General features: G+C 45.3%; 1 protein-coding gene across 3 annotated transcripts in view; it reads left to right on the top strand.

Moving 5' to 3' along the window:
- The window catches only part of TTC29 (tetratricopeptide repeat domain 29), a 191,586-nt gene that overhangs the window by 100,069 nt on the left and 66,343 nt on the right, over positions 1-25,174 (top strand). For all 3 annotated transcript variants that reach the window (XM_084757523.1, XM_084757524.1, XM_084757525.1), the window contains exons 8-9: positions 10,112-10,203; positions 20,572-20,695. In XM_084757523.1, coding sequence (XP_084613649.1) covers positions 10,112-10,203; positions 20,572-20,695 — 216 coding nt within the window. The remainder of the gene's footprint in view (positions 1-10,111; positions 10,204-20,571; positions 20,696-25,174) is intronic.

Raw genomic sequence — 25,174 nt, 5'->3', positions numbered from 1 at the left:
GGAGCATCTCATCCGATTAGAGCTGACTGGCACTGAGTATGATGCCGCTTGCCACAGCCGTCTCCAGAGTTTGTAAATAGCAGAGACCTGCTATTGTTTTGGGTGTCATCGCACGTACAACACGGTCACCTGTCACACTCACTCTTCCTCCTAATGGAGTTAGGGGGTCTCTTCGTTAAAGACATACAGGGGACAAAAACCCTCTTCAACCTTTTGCATTTTTAAAATCTCATTCTGAAAATGAAATTGTCTGTCTTCTGCCCCGTGTCTCTGGCCAGGAGAAGAATCTTCTCGTGGTGTTTTGCACTGACAAACAAAATGGGGAGAAAAGCTAAAGTTATTAACCTGTCACTTCAGCCTCCAACTGGTTATTTTGTCTCCAAGTATTTCTCAGTTTTATTTCAAGAAAGTGATCCATTCATTCTATAAAGAAGGAGAGGTGATGAGCCTTGGGGGGCCATTTGGAGACTGAAGCACCAACCAGGGACCATGCATGGACTGGACCTAGCTAGGCCCCCTACACAGATGTAGCGGATGGGCAGCTTAGTCCCTAGTAAGGGGAGCGGGGGTTGTCTCTGACATGGACTCTGTTGCCTGCTTTTTGATCACTTCTCCCCTGGCGGGGCTGCCTTGCCATGCCACAGTGGGGAAAGGATGCACTCAGTCCTCATGTGACTTGATGTGCTGGGGTAGGTTGGTAAGGGGGGGGGGCTCCCCTTTTCTGAGGAGCAGGGGAGGAGAGAAAGGGCAAGAGGGAGGGAGGGAAAGACCAGGAGAAATGGAGAGGGGAGGGGTGGATACAATTGAGATGTAACAATAATAATAATACATAAAAAAGCAGGAAAGGTGAATGTAAAATGCCCGTGTTCCTGCACAGACCACAGCCCTAGGAGTCCTAAGAGCAGTCCACAGTAGCCCCACTGAGATGGGGAGACTCTTGGGAAAGGAGGAGCTGAGGTGCCCTACCGCCCTGCAGCTGCCACCATCAGTCCTTCCACTCCGCTGACACAGCGGACTCCTCTGTTGATGTGTTTTTCCTTCATCCAGTCCTCGCTGCTCCACAGTCTGGACGCCCTGCGAGGATGTGATTGACCTAAGCTATCACTCTAATCTTCCGCCAAGCAGAAAGTTTTATATCAGGCCAACCTCGGCGAGAGCCAGACTGCCCATAAATTGACTACCCTTTGGTCAAGGGCCTCTGAACAAAATATAAAACAAAGCCTCCGATGGTTTTCTTTGTGGGAGGTCAAGGGCAGGGAGATATTTCCTTCTGAGGCACTGCAAACATAACTCAAGCTATGATTGGGCTGCACGTTATAGACAGACCAGCGCCTTCTGACTTCCGGTACAACGTAACAACTGAGAATCACAGTGAAGTTGTTCATAGGTGATATCAGTACCATCATAGTACAAAACTGTAACGATCAACTTTGGGAATAATCCGGAGCAGTGCGCGTCAGCCCAGGACTGAGGAAAACTTTGCTTTCCACTCATCGCCTGAGGTTGAGCATTGTCTGCATCTTGGATGTGCAGAAGGCAGTTTTAGGTAAAAGACTGCTAGTGTTCAGGACTATATTTCTATCCTTAGAAGGCTGTTGATAGCCGGGATTGGTGGCACACACCTTTAGTGCCAGCACTCGGGAGGCAGAGGCAGGCGGATTGCTGTGAGTTCGAGGCCAGCCTGGTCTACAAAGCGAGTCCAGGACAGCCAAGGCGACACAGAAAGACCCTGTCTCGAAAACAAAACAAAAACAGAAGGCTGTTGATAGCGTATCGTCAAGTCACAGCACGCATGGGATCCCCCAGCACCTCCATGCAGGCTGTGAACTGTAAGTGTGACTGAGCTTTCACCAAGTTCTTAAGGCTGTAAAACAAATGCTTACTAGTTCTGAAGAGCAATGAGCCGGCTCTTGAGATTAGCCAGCTACCTTGGTAAACTCACCTCTGCTTACTGCTTAGAAACAGTCACTTCCCAGCACTCAGGAGGCAGAGGCAGACAGATCACTATGAGTTCGAAGCTGGCCTGGTCTACAAAGCAAGTCCAGGACGGCCAAGGCTACACAGAGAAATCCTGTCTGGAAAAAATGAGAAAGAGAGAGAGAGAGAGAGAGAGAGAGAGAGAGAGAGAGAGAGAGAGAGAGAGAGAGGAAGAAGAAGAAGAAGAAGAAGAAGAAGAAGAAGAAGAAGAGGAGGAGGAGGAGGAGGAGGAGGAGGAGGAGGAAGAGGAGGAAGAAGGGGAGGGGAAGGAGGGGGAGAGGAGAGGAGAGGAGAGAGAGGCCCTCCAAGGGTTTCCAAGACTCCTCAGATGAGGAGAAAGTATAAAGATTTCAACTGAAGTGAAGTGATTCATTATTCTGTTTATTTAACCCCTTTTTTTAAAAAACGAATAAAATAATTCCACTAAGGATGTTTTGAAGGATTTGTTTCATTTATTTATGTGTATATATGTTTCTATAACTGCAGGCACACACGTATGTGCATGCCTGTGCCCACCTGAAAGCAAGAATTCGGCCCTCGATCCCTGAGAGCTAGAGTTACACGCATTTTCAGGGTGCCCAGTGTGTCACACGGGTTTGGGAATCTGAGTTCCTGCCCTCGTGATTGCAAACACTTTTAGCCTCTGAGCTATCTCTCTTGCTCCCTGACCAGGAATTCTTAAGCTAAAGGTAGATTATTGAAAACGAGTAAAACTATCTTAAATGGCTAAGCACATTATTCTTGAGGCCTAAACTTCAAACCGTACTTCTGGAAGGGAGAATTCTAGGCCATTTGTTCCAACTCCTTCAGATTCCACGGGAATGAAGTTTCGTGTCTAAGGTCACACAGTCAGTGGGTCAGACGTGAGAACCAGAATGCACGTTTCTCATAGTCAGCTCTTTCTGCCCCACACCGCACAGCCTCTGGGTTGTGTGCCAGACAGTACAAGCCGTCAGTGTGTGGCACATGCTTCAATGAGTAATGCAGGGACAAAGAATGCGCCCTCCAAATGTTCAGTGTTAGAGGCAGGGAAGTGGGCCACCTCTAGGCCACCTCTAACTGTGGGAAGGAACCTCAGAAAATGCAGTGTACAGTGAGACACAGAAGAGTGAGGCTACTTTTGCAAAGATCACAAAGTCACACACTCAAATATCCTGATGGCTCACTCAGGATAGCATAGCTTGCGGAAGCGTCACTGTGTTAATAAACATGTCAGAAGCTATGCCTTTCCAGGGAGTGTAGGTGAACCTTAAGTGCTGTGAGACACTTGCCCCCCCCCACATACACACGCACACATGCACACACACACATACACACATGCACACATACACACACACATACACACACGTGCACACACACACACGCACACACACCATTCTTAGCATCTCCTCCAATGCCTCTCCATCTCCAGAAGATAGCCCTGGATGCTGGTGCTGTCTTGGCTGGTCTCAGCCTGTTACTACCGTGCCTGTCAGAAGTCGTTAGCCACTGGTCTCTTTGACTAATGTTGCAGCTGATTGTCTGCTTTGGGCTCAGACACTGCAAATGACGCAGAAGCGCCTTCTCTGCTTGCCAACTGTGAGGTGGCTGAAGCCGGGTAGCATGCCAGAAATCAAAATGAATGTATTTCCAATGAGATTTGACAAATGATTTCTAGCTCACGGTGGCAAACCCGACCTCTTACATTTTCTATGTTTATTACTATGCAAGGGGGGGAACTGCGCTGTTTTCTCTTTCTTTTGAAGCAAAGCAGAGAACTGAAACTAGCACCAAATGTTTGCTATGATGTGTCACAATCTGGGGCGTGTATAACAAGATGCCAGGTGTGCTGCTGTGTTATGTTAGTCAAGGGGGAAAGAACTGTACCCTGGGCAGTGGACTCATAACTTCTTGTTTAGAAACGTAACTTCTGCGTGTCCATTATGGCTTTACAGATGATGTTTGATCTAAGTGGACTTATTTCGACTCTTCTAGTCCTCTTCGATTTGTGAACAAAACTAGAAGGCAATTGTCCGGGTGTGGCTAAGCAGTAGGGGCTTTGTCCTTCTCTCCGGATGTTCTCGATAACAATACATCTGCTGAGAGGCGCGTGGAGAAAACAGTCTGGTCTCGGGATTACTAGTGCTTGTGTAGAGACGGACAGACTCACCTTGTTGCCCCACAAGATGGAATTTTGGTTAGCACGTGGAAGCTGTGATCTTACATCAACTCAACCTATGGTTTGTTCATGGAGCTTTCTGGCGATTGTATGGCTGGCTTCCCAAGGGAAGTTTCCAGTCAGGAAGATTGTTTAAGCAGAGGCTGAGTCAGGGTGTCTCAACGGTGGGTTCTACTTACACTCTAAGCCTTCGTTATAGGGATGCATGGTGTGCCACAGGACTAGCGGCCCTCCCCCTGTTATAAACCTAAAGTGTTTTCAGATGTTGACAGATGTTTCTCCATTCAAGAACGGGTGGGTTAGATGCACATGAAGGAAAAGCCAGGGTGTTGCTTCACTAAGATCCTTTGTAAGTACTTTTAATGCCACGTCACATAGGAGCCTTTAACAGTCCTCTGACGTAGGCTTTGATAACTTCCATTCACGCCTGAGGAAGTAGGCTCAGAGGGAGGAAGTTACTTGACGTGCAGCACTTAGTTTGTAGGTGGACCTGCCTTTGCCTGTGGTATTTGAAGGAAGTCTGAATCGTCAGAGGGAGATTTCATTTGTTAATGCTCGCACAAGGTCCACCCATAGCCTTATTAATGCTTGTGTGAGGTCCACCCATGGACTTATCAGTGCTTGCACAAGGCCTGCCCATGGCCTGGTTTATGCTTCCAGAAAGGCAGACTTTCTGCCTGCATATTGAACCAGCTAAGGAAGAAAGAGTGGGTGATGGGAGGGTAGCAAGCGGTGTAAGGGAAAAGAATTTTTCCATACCCCAAACATGAATTTTGAAAAGAATTGGCCAGCTGAGAGCAGCTTGTTGTCTTGAAAGTACGTGGACCTGAATTCAATCCCCAGAACTCATGCAAAAATCACCCTGCATGGTCACTCACCCAGGATCGAGGCAGAAAGAGGAAGAGCTCGCTCTCACTGGCCAGTTGGCTTTGCCTAGCTTGTGAGGCAATGAGAGGCCCTGTGTCTGATGATGCGGATGACACTCCTGGGTTGTCCTCTGATCTCCACATGTATAGACAGTCTCCTTCAGTGCATATGCCACACGCTTACATGTATGAAAATATAGAAGTAGCATGCATTGAGGTTTTCTGCCAATTTACAGGCTTCCCTTTTTAAGTGGGCTACATTCTAGAACTGATTTTTATGATGGTTGCTGTGAGAGGTTTTCCTGTCTCAACAGTGGCAGTGAGGGCCAGCATCAGGACCAGGGGGGCATTTAAAGCTCGGGTCACCTGGTAGCATTGATTTGAGCTGCTCGTGCTCAGTGGTTTGTGTCCGTTCCCTGGACATGGGAACAAGTGCACTCAATTTCAAACCCCAGGAAACACAGGAGCTACGGCATGATTGTGAATGTGCTGGACTTGGGCCAGGCTCATCAAGCTGCCCTGACACGAGAAAGACAGACGCCAGGATTGTGTGCAAAGTGCTGCTTTCACAATACATTCACGGAACAGGATTCTTGAAAAAACTGTAATGAATGACATGCCTGGCTCACCCAACAACACATAAATCTATTCTTCATAATCAATTTGATAAGTTTTAATTTGAGGTTTTTACTTAATAGTACCAATTAAAACTAGGATTGCTTGCTCTGTGTTACTAGGTAAACTTCGAAGCAGATGTACCTGTTGGAAATTGTTGCATCTACGTTCCCTGGCAAAGTCTCTGCTTCTTCGTTGGTATCATTCATTCTCATTTAGAGACATTTGCTCAAGCTGTCCCCTAACTCCTGGATGTACTCCTGGTCTTCCTTTAAAACGTAGATTGGTGTGCTCTTCATATGAATCCTCTTGTTGGATTGCCTCCAGAACACTTGCAGTTGCATAAAGTTCGTTCATCCACTAATTACATCACAAATTATCTTCCACTGCTCTAAGCAGTATGTTGGCTGCACAGGGCCAGGGCAGCTCTATAGTAGGTTTTAGCACCTGGAGCCAAGTTTGGCTTCCAGGAGGTCCTCAGGGTTTCTTTAACGACTTGGAGTCACCGGGTTCTATCTTTATTCCTGTACGTAGGTTTGTCCACTGCGCTGTGGATAAAGTCAGTCACTTTAGGCGGAAAGGCCTTTAGGAGTAGAGATGTGATTTTATAACTAGTCACCACTTGGAATGGAATGTGCTGGAAGAGCTCTTTGCATGGTACCAGTCACTGGTTCTAAAGTTCGGGCAATGTGAAGAAAGTGGTGACAAGAGGGAATTAAGTCAGCATAGTGTCACCTTCACCAGGGTCTCATCTGCTGTGACACGACCTCCTCTTTGCTATAACCTTCCATACCAATAGACACATGAACTGACTTCTCCCACTTTGGTGGCATTGAGTTGGCACAGCAGCATGCCGGATCAGCATTTTTTTTTCCTTTAAAGGCTTGTGAGGTTCACTGACTATAAATTTGAAAGGTAAGATTTCTTTGTCCATTAGAATCTTGGACACCTAAGAATTCTTCATTCCCACGTCTCTGACTTAGGCTCATAGCTTCTAACCTCCCAGGCTATAGATACGTGTCTAACATATGCGCAACACCGGTCAGTTCAACTAAGTGTCCTTCAGATTTCACAGGTGGGGCGTGGACCTTCACGAGGGGGTGTCTGGTGAAAACAGTCCTACTCTTTGGTTGTTGTCACTGGTTTCAGCTGGCCAGGACTTGCTGAACCTTTTAGAGGTTTCTGACTGTCCTGGCGAGGAGGGCGATACAGAGCAGAGCATGTCTCAAACCATGGAGGCCAGAAAAGAACCAAGGAATAAATGCCTGCTTCACCGCTGGCCTTACTTAGTCTATGGGATGGCGGTACCCACGCTCAGGCTACATCAGGCCCTGCTAGTCCATCCTCTCTAGAGATGCCTTCTCACACACGTACACTAATCCCTTAAAAACCTCTCAGTGGGATGAGGGTGATGAGATTAATTATCACAGCCACTCATGATAAATTAGTATAAAACACATTATCTTCCATAGGAGTCACAATGTCATCTTAGTTTTCTACTTCACGTCATTTTTTTTTCTTTTTACTTTAATAAGCACTTCTTAGCCCCTCCGTGCTTAGATTCCTCCCACATGGCATGTCTCTTCTCTTGAGCTCATGTTCCTGGGTCAGAGAGATGCAATCTTAGACCAGACCTTCCACAGGATGGCCGGTGTGGCTCTCATGTACTTGAATGCTTCCCTGTTTGGCAAAAGATTGACCCGTGTCTTTCCAACTGCCCGTGTGGCTCCTGATTCTCAGGCACTTGTTTAAAGAAGTACCAGATTCTCCGAAGGCACAGAATAATTGGCTGTCTTTACCTGGGGGAGGGGGAACTCTTGCCGGGCTGCTCCTGGAAGCTGGTGAAGAGATTGAGAGCTCTTGTCATATAGTGGTAGACTGCATGGTATGACGCCTGGGATCGCAGTGGCCGTGAGCCAGCTTTTGGGGGGCTGAAGGGCTGAGGGGCTTTCTTCTCCGGCTACATATGGACTGTGAGACAGGTAGGAAACCACCGAGGCCCACGTCTCAATCTTCTTATTCTGGGGTTGGTTGCTGGGTACATGCCTGTAGGTTAAGGCACGGTTGTTTGAGGCCAGGGTCTGGGGCCAGCTTGGGAAACAAACTGAGATCCTTACAAAAAGAGAAAGGGGGGAGGGAGCAAGAGATAGGAGGACCACGGGTTTTTTGCTCACCCCAGGAGGTTGAACCCACCATCATAAAGAAGCCACCTGGTGACTGGGAACATAAGAGACCTTCACTGTGTAAGCCCAGCTTGTGCCCTGGAGAACCCTGCCTGAGGTTATAGCTGATTCACACAGTTGCATCAGTCTGAAGTCTGTACTAACGAGCAGTGCATAAATGTTCTCAGTGTTGCAAACAAGTCACCACTGTAAGATTCCCCGAGCTTTAAAATAGTGCTAGGGCCAGGGTGGCAGACACTTTCTTATTGAAGGAAAGCAAATCAACTATTTGGGGCATGAGATATATTAGTACTCAGCCTTTAATTTGATATTTTAGAATGTCATCTAAAAATATGTGGACTAAAATAAAGTTCTATAAATTCTCTTCCTACATGTTTTCATACATCAGCTCAACACGGTCTCTTACAAATTTTAAAATTTCAGCGCTTCCACCTCACGCCTCAGAAGAGCCTCCGCGAAGGCATCTCAGGTTAAACCAGAGAATTGCCTGCCGTGAGGACGGATGAAAAGAACATCCCCGGGCTTCTACGGAGCTTTGTTAGGAGGTTTAAAAATAAGGATCAGGGCTAATGATCAAGTATTATATATTTCAAAATTCCTGGGGGGGAAGGGGCTAGAGACATGGCTTAGAAGGTAAAGTGCAAGCCGGAGAGCCTGAATTTCCATCTCCAGCCCCCTTGCAAACTCAGGCGTGGTAGTGCGCCTGCGCGTCTGTAAGGGCAGTCTCCCGGCAGCAAGATGGGAGGCAGAGAACTCCAAGGGAGCACATGGACCAGCTTACCTGTGTTACACAGCGAGAACAAGAAACCCTGCTCCAAACAGGTGGGCGGTGAGGTCTGAAACCTGCTCTGTCTTCTGGCCTCCACACACGTACCATGACATTCACACACACAAATTGATTTATATATGTGTGTGTGTGTGTATAATTGCATTCATTTTGTTTGTTTTCTGAACATTATTACTATAAAACAATGACAAGCATTAAAGCTGTTAGTGGGGTCCCCAGTTGCACACAGGACAAACCATCACACCGAATCTTACTTTAAAAAAACGCAATCATTACTTGCCCATGAAAACTATTGAAAGTATTTTCAAAATTTAGAACTTCGCGGGCTTAACAAGAACCAAAGGCCGGGGCTGATGTGGACCCACCCACGGAAGGGTCTGAGCATCAGCAGCTCTGCTTCCAATGAGGGATCGTGACGGCCTCGCCGGAATTATTCCCTAAATGGTGTGTTTGAAGAACGAATGCCGAACGTGACGTCAGAGCAGATGGGAAGGCTGTCTCAGGGAAGGAAAGAGACAGGCAAATGGGCAAAGGGGCTAAAGGGAAGGATCATATGTGGGTGGATAAAGTAAATAGGAGGAAAATGAATAGATATGTGTACCACCTGGTCCTAGTACTTAAGCTTCTTCAAGCCGTGGAACTCTTAACAGAGCAGAGGCGGATGTGCACCCCTCCCCCACCACCTCCCCCTCTCAAATGCCGTAAAGTGACTTTCACTAATTCTTTCTTAGAAGATGTGCAAAAAGGATTTCCATAGAGGTCTTTGGAGACTTCCTGTGTCCTCATGTGTGTAATAGGTTAGGTCACATAACAATAAAGGAAGAAGAAAAGGCGGGGGGCCTTGCTGTAGTTTCCTCCCCTGGCCAGGGAATGGAGGGGCGGGAGGGAATTAAAAAGATGAAATGACAGCACACAATGATGTCAGTGTTAAATTAAATTAAGATCATATGTTTGGCTGTGGCAGCAGTAATCTTTTGATTATCGGGGAGATTGCTGGTAATGAAGTACATTTGTAAGAAATATTTTTAGTGTGTGCTATATACACATAACACTGCAAGACAAGCCTCTCCTAAAATGACAGATTAGGAAAAGGCCTATTGCCTAAATTCATTCTTTTCAAAGAGCTATTTATAGAAAGAGCCGTGATATTTGAGCTACCACAGTAGAGCATTCTCATCTGCCTTATATTACCTTAGGTAATAGTCTTCATATTTTAAAATAATGCTGTAAACCATTCAATTATTTATTCACACCTACATTATACAAACAGGAAAGGTTTGGAGAATTGGGATGGTGTGAGAGGGGGAAAATGTATTTTTACAAAAGGAAGGCTTCACTGTCATGGTTCAAAGACATAAAACATCCATAGCACAGACAAAAAACAAATCAAACCAGCATGAGTCTTTAGTAAACAAACAAACAAAAAATAAACATTTTTTAAACGGTTACTTTTCACCTCTGTTGTGCGATGCACCGCCCTTAGCTGTGGACAGACTCTGCGCTCAGCATGTCCTTTCCCCCACAGGTGCTACATAGGTACTGCGAGATTTCCACCAGCATGGATGATGATCTCAGCCTGGGGAGAGCCTACGAGGCCATCGCCAAGGTCCTGCAGAGGTAAGTTAGCACAGCCTTGTCCCGCTGTCACTGTGGAGTCACCCAGCTGTGAAAGACTTAAATTGTTTGAGGTCTGTCGCTTTCCATTACTGCCTGCTTAAAGTTTAAGCAGTGCCCTTCCTAAGTGACCCTCTGGTGGTGAGTTATTTTAAACCAGTTGGGGAAAAAAAAGAAAGAAAGAAAGAAAGAAAGAAAGAAAGAAAGAAAGAAAGAAGAAAGATGTATCCAAAGTCTTCTTTGTCTGTCCCTCCTTCATGTTATCTCCCTTCGGCTTTCTGTGAGTTTCGTGATGACCTTGAATGAACCAGAAAAGAAAAGAAAAAATCAGGTCACATCTCACAGGCCGGGAGCTCAGAGAGCCTGGTAGCAGCAGTGCACTTCTGCGCCAGCCCTGACTTGCCTAACCTTCCCTGAGCTCTTCAGGAGGAGTTGCCATGTAAACTCCCACCACACTCCTTCCATTGGGCAAGCCTGGATTAACATTAGGGCGCAAACGAAGATGCCCAACATTTCACTTGAAACAGAAAAGTTGACAGAAGCCTCTGCGGACAGCTTCTGATATGTGGCCTTCGGTGGAAAACTTTGTGCTTGCCGCTTGTCCACTGTGCTGCGGCCACTGTGTTAGATGGCATTATTCATTATAGAATGTAAGTGTGCAAGTCACTCAGGACACCACGTCACCAAACCTACAGTCTTGGTTTTCAGTACGTTAGCTTAGATCCAAAATGTAGCCCATTCATAGTAATGGTGATAGTAGCAGTGTGCTTTGCTGTAACCTTTTTACTTTCATCTCAGGGCAGCCTGAGAAGGTTGGGTGCTATTGAAAGACATAATGTTTCCTAGCACTTGGGAGGCAGAGGCAGGCAGATCGCTGTGAGTTCAAGGCCAGCCTGGTGTACAAAGTGAGTCCAGGACAGTCAAGGCTACACAGAGAAACCCTGTCTTGAAAAACAAAAACAAACAAACAAACAAACAAACAAACAGAAAGAAAGACATAATGTTCATGTGCTTCAGGAACTAAACGTAGAACCATATAAATACCACAAATATAAGACTCGCTACTTAAAGTGCCAATGCCAATGAAATGGAAGGTCTCCTATAAACATGGTCATCATTGGACAAATGTCTTAGGAGAAGGTATGCTAACCAGAGTATAGACATTTACTGGAGAAAGAGGGGGCTAGACACTTGTAAGGGAAGCCAGCAGCCTGCAAGTGCACCCTCTGAATACACTTGGCGACCAGTCCACAGAAGACTAGCTCAGCTGTCTCTTGAGAGTCCTGTTCTCCAGACAGCAAAGAGGATGAGTTGGGTGTTCAACTTAATATCCGTCCAGGCTTACCAGCCCCGTGCACTTTCCCGTCCGGTTCATCGCACCTACTAAACTACTTGCCTCTGGTCCCATCATGCTCCCTAATCAGTAGAAAACACTGGCTTATTTGGGGGTGGGTGGGTTGGAGTGTTGTTTTGTTTGTTTTTCATTATTTATTTATTTTATATGTATGCAGAGTGTGTGTGTGTGTGTGTGTGTGTGTGTGTGTGTGTGTGTGTGTGTGTGTGTGAGCCCATGAGTGTTGCATACATGCCTAATGCCCACAGGAGCCAGAATAGGACAGTATAAGATCCTCTGGGACTAGAGTGGTTGTCAGCAACCATGTGGTACTGGGAATTGAACCCTGGTCCTCTGGAACAGCAGTCAAGTGCTCTAACTGCAGAGCTATCTCTCCATTCCCTAGAAAATAGCTGGATTCCTCGTCTCACTTTGCAGTGGCCAAGCCTGGCCTAGGTTTGCAGAGTGATCTTACTGTGTCCCTTCACAAGCTTATAAAACAAATCTTACAAAACGAAATTGCCACACAGTGAAAGAGAAGAAACTCCCGAGGAAATGTTCTCCTTCAGCATTTGCGTGTCACAGGATAAATGTCGCCATGGCCTTTGGTTACTGATGGCACTCGTATTTTATTTTTTAAACATCTGGACGCTTGAGGTTGGCTTCAGATTATCTGCAAAGGTTCACTGTATGTCTCTTCTGGGATATTTCAGTTTGTACCTCAGAATTTGAATTCCTGATCTGTTCAGTCGGAGCTGCGGGGGTCGGGGGTGAGCTGAGTGATAATCTGGTAAATTCAACAATACAGATAATCGATGTGCCTGAGGTGGAAAGGCTATAGCTGCACAGGGCAGGCCAGGATGTGGTAGGTTTTTCTTAGGAATGAGGCCATCCTTTTCTTATAGCCTCAGCAACATGGCAAACAGAGCTCTGGAAATGGCCCAGTTAGGGAAGCGCTTGATGGGGGTAAAGACTTGTGTTCAGACCTCCAGCACCCACACAGAGCCAGGCATGGTGCTACACGCCATAAGCCCAGGGCTGCGGAACTCAAGACAGGCAGATACCTCTGGAACTCTCTGGGGAGCTAGTCTAATTGGTGAGCTCCAGGTTCTGTAAGAGACCCTGTTTCAAAAACTAGTGTGAGCAATTGAGGAAGACTCCTAATATTGTCCTCTGGTGCACACGTGCACAGAAAGAGGGGGGAGCAGGGGGACAAAGAGAGACAGAGACAGACAGAGGCAGAGACAGAGACAGACAGAGGCGGAGACAGAGACAGACAGAGAGACAGAGAGGCAGAGAGGCAGAGAGACAGAGACAAAGACACAGGAACAGATTGACATTTTACTATTAGGTCAAATAAAACTAATTCCACCTACAGAAGTTGCCTTCTTCTAAAGTATAGAAAAATCTGTCAATGACTTGTGCATATGATAGACAAGGGTTCTTAATTTTTTAATGTCATGCAGGACTCAGGAGGGTGCGGGGAGGAAAAAAATATCCCAAGCCGTGACCTTCTCAATGCAGGGCTGCCATTTTGCAGGACTGGCTCCTGCGAGCTCAGAGGCACACGGCCCTGGTCATAATCTATTGGTGTGTCTTCAGCATTCGAAACAAAGCGTTCCAGATGACAGCAGTGCCCTGGGTATTTGGAAAGCTTTCACTTAAATCAAGTCTGTTAAAGTCAGAACCTTTGTACATTTTGTGCTCAGTGTCAGGAAAATGCTGCTCAAGGGGTTAATATTAACTTTAATAAATGTGTCTACACATGTGCAAACACACACACACACAGGCACGCGCACACACACACACACACACCCCACAGGTGCATACACATTAACCCCTTCCCCAGTCCTCAACTGTCCTTCTGTGTTTAGCAGCACCATACAAGAAGTAATGGAGACGAAATAGAAAAAATTATGGCAGAGGTAGCTAAGAAATAAATCAGGTTGTGCGTGAAGCTTAGCTTCCTCCCCTAAATCTCTTCTCTCCTGACCTGCGTGATTGCACCAGTTTCGCTAATGGCAGCCCTATCTCTATAAACATATTTTATCTCTTTAACGGAAATGGAAGGGGAGAGCCATGTCCAGGATAAGTGGATGTCTAAGGCCATCAGCTGAGTGTGCGTGAAAGGTATATAAGCTGGAAGCTTCTAAAATGGTTACAAGAATTTATACTAAGCCCTCAGTTGGGAAACATGCCACTTTCTGTCAAGACAGGATTTGGTGAGATGGAGTTACCCTTTGGTGACGCTCAAGCCAGACCTTGTGCGACTAGTTAAGGAGAGGGTCAATAGCGAACAACTCTTTTGTGCTGTTAGTGTAAATAATATACACTGAATAAGGGCTTAGGCAGTGTAAAAGAAAGTAAGTGTTCACAGTGTCATTTCTTCCTTAATTGCAATGGTGCTGAAGAAAAGAGTCAGTTCTCAAAAAGCCCTGTGATACTACTATAAAAGTCAGTTTTGACTCATAAAGAAAAGGTGGGTTGAAAAATTACTAAGTAAACATTACTGTTGTTGTTGTTGTTGTTGTTGTTGTTGTTGTTGTTGTTTTGGAGAGAGATACTTCAAGGGCCTGCAAAGGCAGGAAAAACCCTTAATTTTCCTTATGGAATACATATGTTTGTATATCCTCACTAAGTTAACTAATTCATTTGTTGAAATGCCACAACTCTTCAACCTAAGCAGGCTAGCTACTTAACAGAAAGTAGGAAAGAGGGACACGGCATCCCTGGCCTCCTGAGAGGTTGGTCAGGGCTGTGGCCGGTCTAGCTTATCTCCTGCCCATTGTAAATTTCCTCACACCCTTCAGTTAAATGATTTCCTGGAAAACTTTCCACAGTGGAGATCTTCAAATCAATTCCAACAAAGTTTCCAATGTGAAAATTACCTTTCTGTCACAGCTGAAGATTAATTTCTTCTTGCTTGAGAGAAATGACACGCCCTGATAATTTTCATATATTCTCTAAAATGGAACATCCAGGCTCCGGTGTGAAATTTGCTAAAAATGACACACACACAAAAAAAAACCCCACCTGAAACATTTCTATTAATTCATGGAATTAAGAATAGCTTTATACATTTTCTCCCGCCCCTGATCCCATTTGCCTTATTGCTTTCATCTGTGGCCCACAAAGTTGGTAGCACAATCAAGAAACCCCTCGGTGGCTGTGTCATCTCTGCTGTATTTGATTTCTTCTCTCTGAGTAAATGATTAAGTTTTCATGCATTGGTTCAACCAAAATCTATGTTCAGTCAACCACATCCTTTATTGATTACTTCTTCAGCAAACACTAGGCCAAGTGTGATATACATAATTGGACAGTTGTCAGGGGACGTGGGTGTTAACGGTCCTGTTTTCCCAGTTGGACACTGGAATCACCTTGATACACAAATATTCTGCCCCGTTTCACTCTCATTCTTTGGACCGAGGAGCCCTGGTCCTTAGAATATATGTTTTTAACTCTCTGAGGTCCGGTTGAATGAATTTAATGATTATACCATATAATCTGCTGTTGAAGTTGCACCTGTGCACTGCATATAGGAAAACTGGAATTAATATTTGTCTAACACTTTAACCTTGTCTTTGAATTTATATAAATAATCTGTAGCCTTTCTCTAGGGAAAAAGTTGATCCCCTTCCCCCATGGGCAGGCTGGCTTCTAAATCTACTGTAATGACCACACGTTTGGAAGCTTTCTCGTCTCCCTGGGCTGTGTGTATTCCAGCTGCTGGGCTGATGGCCTGCCGTGGCGGTGGGCTTGCACAGTCCCTGAGAGGAAAGTACAGCTCATGATGAGAAGGCCTTCTCTGCCATTGTTCTAGAACAATCTCAGGGGGATTCTGGGTCCTTGGGAAATCTGTTGCTTCTTGGGGGTCTGTAAAGAAGTTCAAAACATCCAGGAATCGCTGTATTTATACCATTTTGTACTTTCTTTCCCCACTGAACTTCTTTTCGTACGGTTGCTTGAGTATGCTATGATTTAAGCATCTTCAACAGGCCGGACTTACCCTAACCTATACGTCTATACAAAACCATGCCCGCTTTTCAAGGAGCAGGAAACATAAATAGGCTTTGGTGAGTCTGTTTTAACAAAATAACAGGAATGGATTTTCCCTATGGTTTTAAAGCAGCATGTAAAAATGTCTCCTTTTTTTCTTGGGATATTATAGTACAGAAAAGATCTTGAAAAGTTTACATCAATTCGATAAAATATTCTTAGCCCCAGAAATATTATTATCTATATTTCATTTTTATTTACTAGTATTTTATTTACTAGCTTACATGCTTTGTTTATGTTCGTTTTCTTTATCAATATTTTATACTCTTCTTTTTTCAGTTCATCTTAGTTTTTGTTGTAGACACATAAAGTTTAAATATTTTTTTTATTTTTGGAGATTAATATAATTACATCATTTTCTCCTTCCCTGTCCTCCTCCTAAACCCTCCCCTGTTCTCCCCACTCCCTTGCTGTCTTTCATAGTCATAGCCTCTTTTTCTTTAGTTGTTGTTATCTGTGTGTATGTATTCTTAAATACATAAATACAACCTGCACAATTTGTGTAGTGTTAACAACCTCACACAAAGAACTGTAAGTAACTAAGAAAGGCTGAGAGCTGGAGAAATAGTTTTCCCCAGGGAAGAGCACACAGATTGATTATCCAATACCAAGTGGTCGGCCCTGAAAACATACACACACAGACAAATATTTAAGTTAAAATAGATGGTGAACCTTTCGTTATGGTTTAATATGATTCCTAAACAGCATAACTTTTCTAGAGAATTGACACATGCCTCAGTCTGGAAGATGACTCACGATTTTGGTATGAAATATATTGCATATGGAGTTATGAAAAGCAGTGGTCCCAGCTTCGGGGAACATGAAACCCCATGCCATCTGTGCTCTGTAGAATGTGGCCATCTCATCAAGAAAAGGATGTGTGTGTGGGTTCTAATGGCCAGGGCTTCTGCGTGTGTCTGCCGGGCACTAACTTACCGCCTGGTGGGGAGGTTCACAGAGGATACTCAGCTACGCTGAGCTTGTCTCTCATGGCGGACAGTCTCTGGCAGAGCCGTGGACACTGTCGCCTGTTATGTCACTGACGGTCATTGTTGCGTCCCTGCCTTGTGCCCAGCTCCTCAGTTGCAGAACCTTCTCCTCAGAGCTATTTGCAATCATGTTAAAAATGAAGGTGGAGTTTTATCTAGGCTCATAACTTCGATGTTATCAAAATTAGTTCTCTAAGAGAACAAAAGAGGAACAAAAAGGGATAAAGCAAGAAGGGGTGTGACCTGGCTTTTCCTAATGTCTTCCACCCGCTGACTTTCAATCTTCTGCTTCCTTGTGAACAAACTAGCTGATGGATACAAGCGTCACCATCCAGAGCTGAGAACTCATGTGGGTCAGTAGCCTTTTCCTCCCGTGGCCTATTTCAAACAAGTGTCCATAAAAATGCTTCTAGCATATCTGTCTCATATTCACCTGAGTCACCCCAATAGCAGTGCACTGTCACCGATCTGGAGGTATATTTAGTCATTTGAAAGAGACAAGGTAATTCTGCTTATTTAATGAACATTTTTATGAATATGCTTTGACGACGTTCCCTAGAAAACGACCATAAGCATCACGTGCTTTCTCAGCAGGCGCTGTCCCCGCGACTGACCACTTGAAGGGGACTCCCCTCCTTTGTATGCTAAGAACATGTGGGAACTGAAAAGGCAGACCTAGAATTCAGAGGGAAATCAGGGTACCCCAAAATAGAGACTCGCCAAACACGGGTGCAGAGCAGGTCACCCCAAGTGGTGCTTGGCACACACCCAGGGTAGCCATGCATCATAGGAGAGAGCAAGATGCTGGATGGAACCCCAGAAAAGAGAACCCTGCCTGGGCTCAATTTCAGGGTGTGATCCAGAAGCAAAAGAAAAACACAGGTGAAAGGAGAGAGCAGGGACTGTCGCATGGACAGGAAGATACTGGAGAAGGGCAGGCTTCCGGAGGAAGAATCTGGGGATCTTTAACAGTGGTTCCCCCCACACCCCACCCCCTGCCTCCCAGCCTGTGTTGAAGGCTGCCGAGGTAAGGATGGAAGCAGAAGTAGAGGCCTGTGGGTGGAAAAGTGTACTGCCCGCTATCTACAGTTCAAAATGCAAGGGCAGCCTCCTCGGTGCACTACAGTTTGTAATCTCTTTCAATGCTTCATTACTGCGCTCATGAGAGTTGGCATTCAATTCCTTCTAATTGTCTTTTAAGACCAAATTTACCGTTCAAATGACAAATGACCTGTGCTCCAGGGGGCCAGTCACTCTGTGTCACTCATGGTGGCTATCACAGCTTAGGCTGCAGAGTGATTCCTACATTTAGCCCACCAAATGGACAGGGAAACTTCGGTTATAGGGCATCCGCTAGGCTTTTAAAGTTCAGGGCTCGCTTGTTCGCTTGCTTGCTTGCTTGTTTGCTTGCTTGCTCGCTGGCTTGTTTTGAGCCACGGTTTCATAAGTCTCAAGCTGGCCTGTAACTCACAAGGACGACCTTGAACTCTTGATTCCCCCCACCCCCATCTCAAACCCCTGCCCCCAAGTCCTAGGGTGGCACACGGGTTGTGTGGTGCTGGAAATCAAACCCAGGACTTCCGGATCACCAGGCAGACCCCCCCCTCCCAGCTGCACTGTGTTCTCATCTATGTCCCCTGACTGAAATTAGTCAGGAACCCCAAACATCCACATGACTGAGGCTGCCTCAGTTTTCCTTGCATGTGGACTCAGTCTTTCTCCTAAGTTTCAGCCATGCCTTCCTCCAAAAGTATTATCTGAGTGGCTAGCATATACCATGCGCTCAGCTGGAAAGCAAGAGCCTTCTTGAGCATTTTTATGGAATATATACCACTTGATATGGGACTTTAGTGGTGCCTGCGATTTTGATGCTGAGAGACATAAGAATAGTATTCATTTGTGTGGGGTTTTTTGGGGGGTGGGCTGGGGCTAGCTCACTCACTTCACTGTGTAACCCTCGCAAGCCTGTAACTTACTGTGTAGCCGAGGATGGCTCCTCCCAAGTTGTGTTCATCTAGCATTTTTACCTTTTATATACTTTTCCAGAAGTTTTTTTTAAAAAGATTTATTTAGATCTAAAAACATCTTAACCCCTAAACAACTAAGCTTAATTGTAAGACTAAATTATCTGGTCTTCAACCCCATCAGAGACATGAGAGGGAATAAAACTTAATTACCTAAGTGAACCAAATAAAAAAAATGACAGTTTACTGCCTGAAGAGTCGCTCAAAACTCTCTATAACATTGGAGCATCGTCTTCAGCCTTCTAGGCAACTATATCTGACAGACATATTTGTGAGACAGGAACTATTGAGGACTTGCTTACCCTGTCTTGGCAGAGTTTAGCCACTGACTCTGCCTGCATCCAAGCTTGCCCTTTTTTAGGCAGAATTCTGTTCTATATAGATGTTTTATGTTAATAGGGATGACATATGATAGATATTAATTTTCACTCAGAATTTTACACTCAACAAGATATGCTGTATGTAGTTTATTTATGTGTAATAATATAAATGTATATGTTTAAAAATAAATATAATTTAAAAATGGAAAAAATAGAAAAAACTTGTTGATAAAGTTCATAAAATTTAACTCTTTTTGCCACAACTCGGTGTTTTTATACACCCACAGGATTCTGTAGCCAGGACTATTTTCTGATTTCAGGAACTTTCCATTATCACTCAGAAAAACCCTGTATGTAGCATTACTTCCCCTCTATCTCCCTCCCCCAACCTCGAGTAGCCACTAGCCTATTTTCTGTCTTTGTTGGTTTGTCTGTTCTTCACACTGTATAAAATGAATGCACAATATATAATCTTCTGTGTCTAACTTTTTTCACCTGCCACGTTCAAGTTTTGTCTGTCTCATCATGTATCAGCCCTTCATTTTTTTTTCTCAAGGTAGTATTCCATCGTATGGACCAACCACATTCTCAGCCGTTATCTGAACTGATAAACATTTCGGTGGTATCCACTCATTGGCTATTATTCAAAACGATGCTCTGACATCAATGTGTGGATTTTTGTGTGGACACGTGATTGTTTCTCTTGGTTGCATATCTTGCAGCTAAATTTCTGGACCACACATTAAGTCTGTGTTCCAGCTGTTGAGGAACTATCTCTTTGTTTTCTAAAGCAGTGGTACCACTTTTCACTCACACCAACAGTCCACGGGGCTTTACACATCTGGGTTTTCAGCGCACCTGCACCTAAGCCTCAGGGAGCATCACGCACGAAAGGTTGGAGAGACTGAGAGAGCCAGAGGACCAGGATGTCAATTATGATGAGGTCATGTCTTCAGTAGACACAGGGAAGCTACACCCGTGTAACCACAACAACGTGGTCACCTAAAAGGAAAGTGACAGCACCAGTTGACATGCCGATGTGGATGGGAGAAACGTCACACACACACACACACACACACACACACACACACACACACACACACACACGATGCAGAGCTACAGGCTGCCGAAAGACAGAAATCAGTCTTCCCTAGGGAGGGGCCCCAGATAGGCTATCCAACCCCAAGTGGTCAGCCCTAAAATATACACATATGAGCAACATTAAATGGATGGCAGAGCAGGCTATGTACGCATGAGTGCACACATGTGTGTTTGTGTGTGTATGTGAGTGTGGAGGGGTGAGCAGGTATGTATTCGGGTGGGTGGGGGAGGTGTGTGTGAAAATGATAATTATTAAAAAGGAAAAGGTTATGAATTTTCATAGGGAGTGAAGGGGACATGGGAAAAGTTGGCATAGGGAGAGGATGAGAGAAAAATGATATACTTGTATAGAATTCAAAAAATTAAGTTAAAAAGTTTTGAGTTTTAACTCATAGCATGTTATGACAGAGGTAAGCCAGTTCTACTAATAAAATGTGTGCATTTTAAGTCTGACCATGTCTTGTTCTTTAGAGCAAAGACACAGAAGCTATTCTTTTTACAACACTGAGGAGATGGCGCACTAACACTTTCCCATTTTATTCTAGCCAAGGAGAGATGACAGAAGCAATTAAATACCTGGAAAAGGTTGTGAAAATTGCAAGAAACAACTTCCAACGCCTCGATGTGATACGAGCGTGCACGATGCTTGGTGACATCTACAATGAAAAAGTGAGCATTGTGTCCTTTGCGTGTGTGAAAGCTTGCAGAGTTTCAAGTCTGTTCTCGCTGTACACTCCCAAACCCACAAGTCAGTGCGGAAGTGGCTGAGACTTTTGTGATGTAGCACAGACACAAGGCGTGGAGTGGAACTAGCAGAACTTTCCTCCTCTAACCTGGTGTTCAGTGCTGCTTGGGGTACAGGCCCCACCAGCTGTGACCACTGCCATTCTGTATTCCAAGTAACCATATGTGTGGAACAATGAAAATATTCAGATTTAAGGCCACTTTGTGATAAGTGTTGTCTCTTATCAACTTACCCTTTCGTTCCTCTCTTGGTCCAAACTCTCTCTCTCTTTTTATTTTTTAACCCAACTGAGATGCTCCTTGCTAAGCCCCACTAAGAGAAGAAACAAAAATCCTAAGAATAGTTCCAAAGAAAATTTAGAGTGGGTTGTTTTTTTTTTAACAGCATCCCAGGAGCCATGATTAGAAAATGCACCAGTTGTAATACCAATTTGATTATCTTTGGTTACCCAGGGTCTCCTTTAGAAATTGTATGGGAGAAGCCTGTTTCTCTGGTTGTAATTGCTGTTTTGATCATGAGTCAGATCCATCACTTTTTAGGGTAATTATATTCTCCAACTGTGTTCATACAGTCTGTGTTAATCTGAGTGCGCGGTGATTAAAAGCCCCACAGTGGAAACCCACTGCTTGGGTGACAAGCCCTGCTCCCTCACTCATACGATTCGGGACCTGGGACAAGTTATTTACACTTCTAGGGGCTTTGATTTTTTTTCCATCTCATGGGGTTACTGTAAGGATTAAATTAAATAACATGAAAGCAGAGGGGAGACTATTGAGGAAGGAACCACCCCTGAGGGGGGAGAGCAGAGGGCAGTGAACACAAACAAGATGCAGTGACACACATGTGCAGTGACACATGTGTACATGTGAAAGTGTCTCAGTGAAAGCCGTTGTTTTATATACCAACTAAAATGTTAACTTAAAAAAAATCAACAGAGGGAGGAGGCTTGAGAGACGGCTCAATGGTTGAGACTCCTTTCTGCTCTTGCAAAAGAGCTTTGCTTCCCAGCACATACACCAGGCAGGTCACAACTGCCTATAATCCCAGATCCATGGGGCCTGACACCATCTTCTGGCCTGTTCAGGGACCTGCATGCAGGTGATGCACATAAACTCACCTAGTCCCTCTCTGTCTGTCTGTCTGTCTCTGTCTCTGTCTCTCTGTCTCTCTATCTTTCTCCCCTCTCTCTCTCTCTCTCTCTCTCTCTCTCTCTCTCTCTCTCTTTCTCTCTCTCTCTCTCTCTCTCTCTCTCTCTCTCTCTCTCTCTCACACACACACACACACACACACACACACACACACACACACAAGCTAAGGAAATGGCTTAGTCATTAATGTATTTGTTTTGCAAGCACAGAGACATGATTTCAGGTCCCCAGCACCACACTCAAAAAAAAAAACAAACAGTGGGTAGCACAAGACTATAACCGCAGTAACAGGGGACAGGACAGGTGCCTCTGGGGTTCACTGGCCAGCCCTCCTAGGCAAATCGGAGAGCCCCAGCTTTCAGTAAGAGAGACCCTGTCTCCAGAAAATAACATGGAAAGTGGTCAAGGGAGAAAGTAGATGTTGGCCTCTGGCCTCCATACATATGCACATACATATGCATGCACACATGCTATGAACAGGTGCACAATCCATATGAACACAAACATACACTGCACACAGTGTAAATACTGAGGAAAAATGGAATTGAATTAGGAATGGCAGCAACTATGCTCCACCAATATCTCTATCCCAGACCCTCCAAGAGCTCAATCCGTTTTAAGCCTCCCAGACTCAAAGCAGGTATAACATTCCAAGCCACGTTCTTAGCCACTCCGATATATTTAAGAAAATGAGTTTGAAGTTAGTACAAATGAATGAAAGTCACTTTGGTTTTTTCTGCTCTGGGGAAAACTCCTGCAAGCAAGTCAAGTCCTCTAGTTTCTCTCAGCTTCCTGTTGCTCCCTTAGTAGAGACCTTCCCCAGGAGAGGAGGCCAATCCAACCGCAATTCTAAAAGGAAATTTAAAATGGCTTTCCACAGCACAAAGACACCATAATTAGCCAATGTGCTGACCATAACACCATTCCTTTCCTTGCCCAGAGACTGCTGTGGAAATCCTGTGAAGGGGGCTCATAATCTTAAGGCCTCTCGTTCTCTCGCTTGCCCGCCCCTCCCCTGCTTTCCCGCCCCTCCCCTGCTTTCCCGCCCCTCCCCTGCTTTCCCACCCCTCCCCTGCTTTCCCGCCCCTCCCCTGCTTTCCCACCCCTCCCCTGCTTTCCCGCCCCTCCCCTGCTTTCCCACCCCTCCCCTGCTTTCCCACCCCTCCCCTGCTTTCCCGCCCCTCCCCTGCTTTCCCGCCCCTCCCCTGCTTTCCCGCCCCTCCCCTGCTTTCCCACCCCTCCCTCAGCACCTCTCATCCTTGCCCTCACCTTGGCTCTGCTCTCTCCATCTCCCACTTTGTTTTTCCTCTTTCTTCCCTCCCTGTCCACGCCCTAGCAACCCCCTCTTTCTTGTGCTGTGTCAGTTGCCTCTACCTGGACCACTTCCGCTCTGTTGACCCCGACACTGGGCTTGTGCTGATGCTTCAGGATAAAGTGGTGGTGGGCAGGGATGCCAAGACACACGCTAGAGACACTTACAGTCAAAGAGGGGGACTGAATCCCCGAGTGGCTGGATTGACACACTGAATCAAAATCTTTTGATTTGGGCTCTTTAAAGGGGTTGCCTCTTCAGAAACGCCACAAAGCGGGAGTTGCTATGGTTTTACCATCCTACCAAACACTTTGAACACTGAGATTCCATGTGGCACGCATGCCAAGTGTGCACCCGTTTCCCTCACGACAGAAAGATAAGGAAAGTGAAGCGAGCAGAAGAACTAACTATGCTTTCATTTTCTCAGGTTTTGCCAAGTGTTTTTAATGTCACTAGTGCAATTTATTATCTGCTGTTTGGTCCTTGGAAAGTTTAACACCCACCTGAGAAAGCATTCTCCAATTCTGAAATCCCGCACTTGGCCTTTCACTTTCCTACCGTATCACATCACTTGGGAAACTTGTCCCGAATCCTTACAAACAAATCGAATGCCACTGCCACTCTTTACAGTGCCTGTAAGACCCTCGTGCTAGCTGTGTTTTTGTGAATTTGACGCAAGCGAGGGCCGTCTGAGAAGAGGGAACCTTAACTGCCTCCATTGGACTGGCATGTAGGCAAGTCTGTGGTTGATGTGAGAGAGCCCAGCCCTCTGTGAATGGTGCCACGCCACTGGACAGAGGCCCTGAGTTCTATAAGAAAGCAGGCGCAGTGAGACACGAGGAACAAGGCAGCAGGCGCAGTGAGACACGAGGAACAAGCCAGGGACCAGCGTTCTCTCTGTTTCAGTTCCTGCCTGGAGTTCCTGGACTTAAGCTATAAGGGGAAATGCATCATCTCCTCCTCAGTTGGTTTTGGTCATGGTGTCTAACCACAGCAAAACTCAACAATCTAGGACAGCCCCCTTAACAGCTACTGCACCTCATCCTTTCTGCCTCCGTATTGTTTATGCACTTGTTTTAGCAATAAGTTCCAAAATATAATGTTGTGAGACAGAACTTAGGAGGCAAAACTAATATTTGAAAAATACTACGGTCAACATATTCTGTGATTACAGTAGTATTTTTATAATTCAAATGGTTCGACTTAAAAAGAGTCTTTATAGTGGTGACATACGCATTTAATCCAGGAACTCAAGAGGCCAAAACAAGCAGAACTCTGTGAGTTTGAGGCCAGCCTGGTCTGAAGAGTGAGTTCCAGGATAGCCAGGGCTTCACAGAGAAACCCTGTCTCAAAAACCAAAATAAAATCGTCATCACCATCATCATCATCATCATCATCATCATCATCATCTTTATCTTACTTAATCTTTTATTGTAAAATCAGGGGAAATGAGCCTCCCATGCCACTCCATAGATGTGATCTTTTGATGAAATGTTAGTTGAAAATGTGTAATTAATATAAAGTGGGCAGATGAGAGTGTTTTAGGAGGGATAATCAAGTATCTGCCCTTTATGAGACGTCTCACTTCTTAATAAGATGTAAAAAATAAGTAGAGCTAGAAGGATGGGAAAGGCTGTGTTAAAGCAGCAGCAGCACAGGACCAGTGAGGTGGCTGCACAGCCCTGATGGCCTAGGCTCCATCTTTCAAACCCATGGTGGAAGAAGAAAACTGATCCCTGAAAGTTGCCCTTTCACCTCCACATGTGTGCCATGGCACATGCAAGCTCAGAGCCACAGAGAACCAGATCACACACACGAGTGAGAGGGGATGCGGGGGAGGAATTGATAGAGATTGGTTCATTTACCCTGAGTGCTGAAGAGGAGAGGTCTGGTATGAAACAGAACAATGCATGAAAATTCTATTATAAGCTCTGTTTCCAGGT

This window comes from Acomys minous (assembly GCF_964271855.1).
Source record: "Acomys minous genome assembly, chromosome: 14".
NCBI lineage: Eukaryota > Metazoa > Chordata > Mammalia > Rodentia > Muridae > Acomys > Acomys minous.
This window is presented reverse-complemented; position numbering and strand designations above follow the sequence as displayed.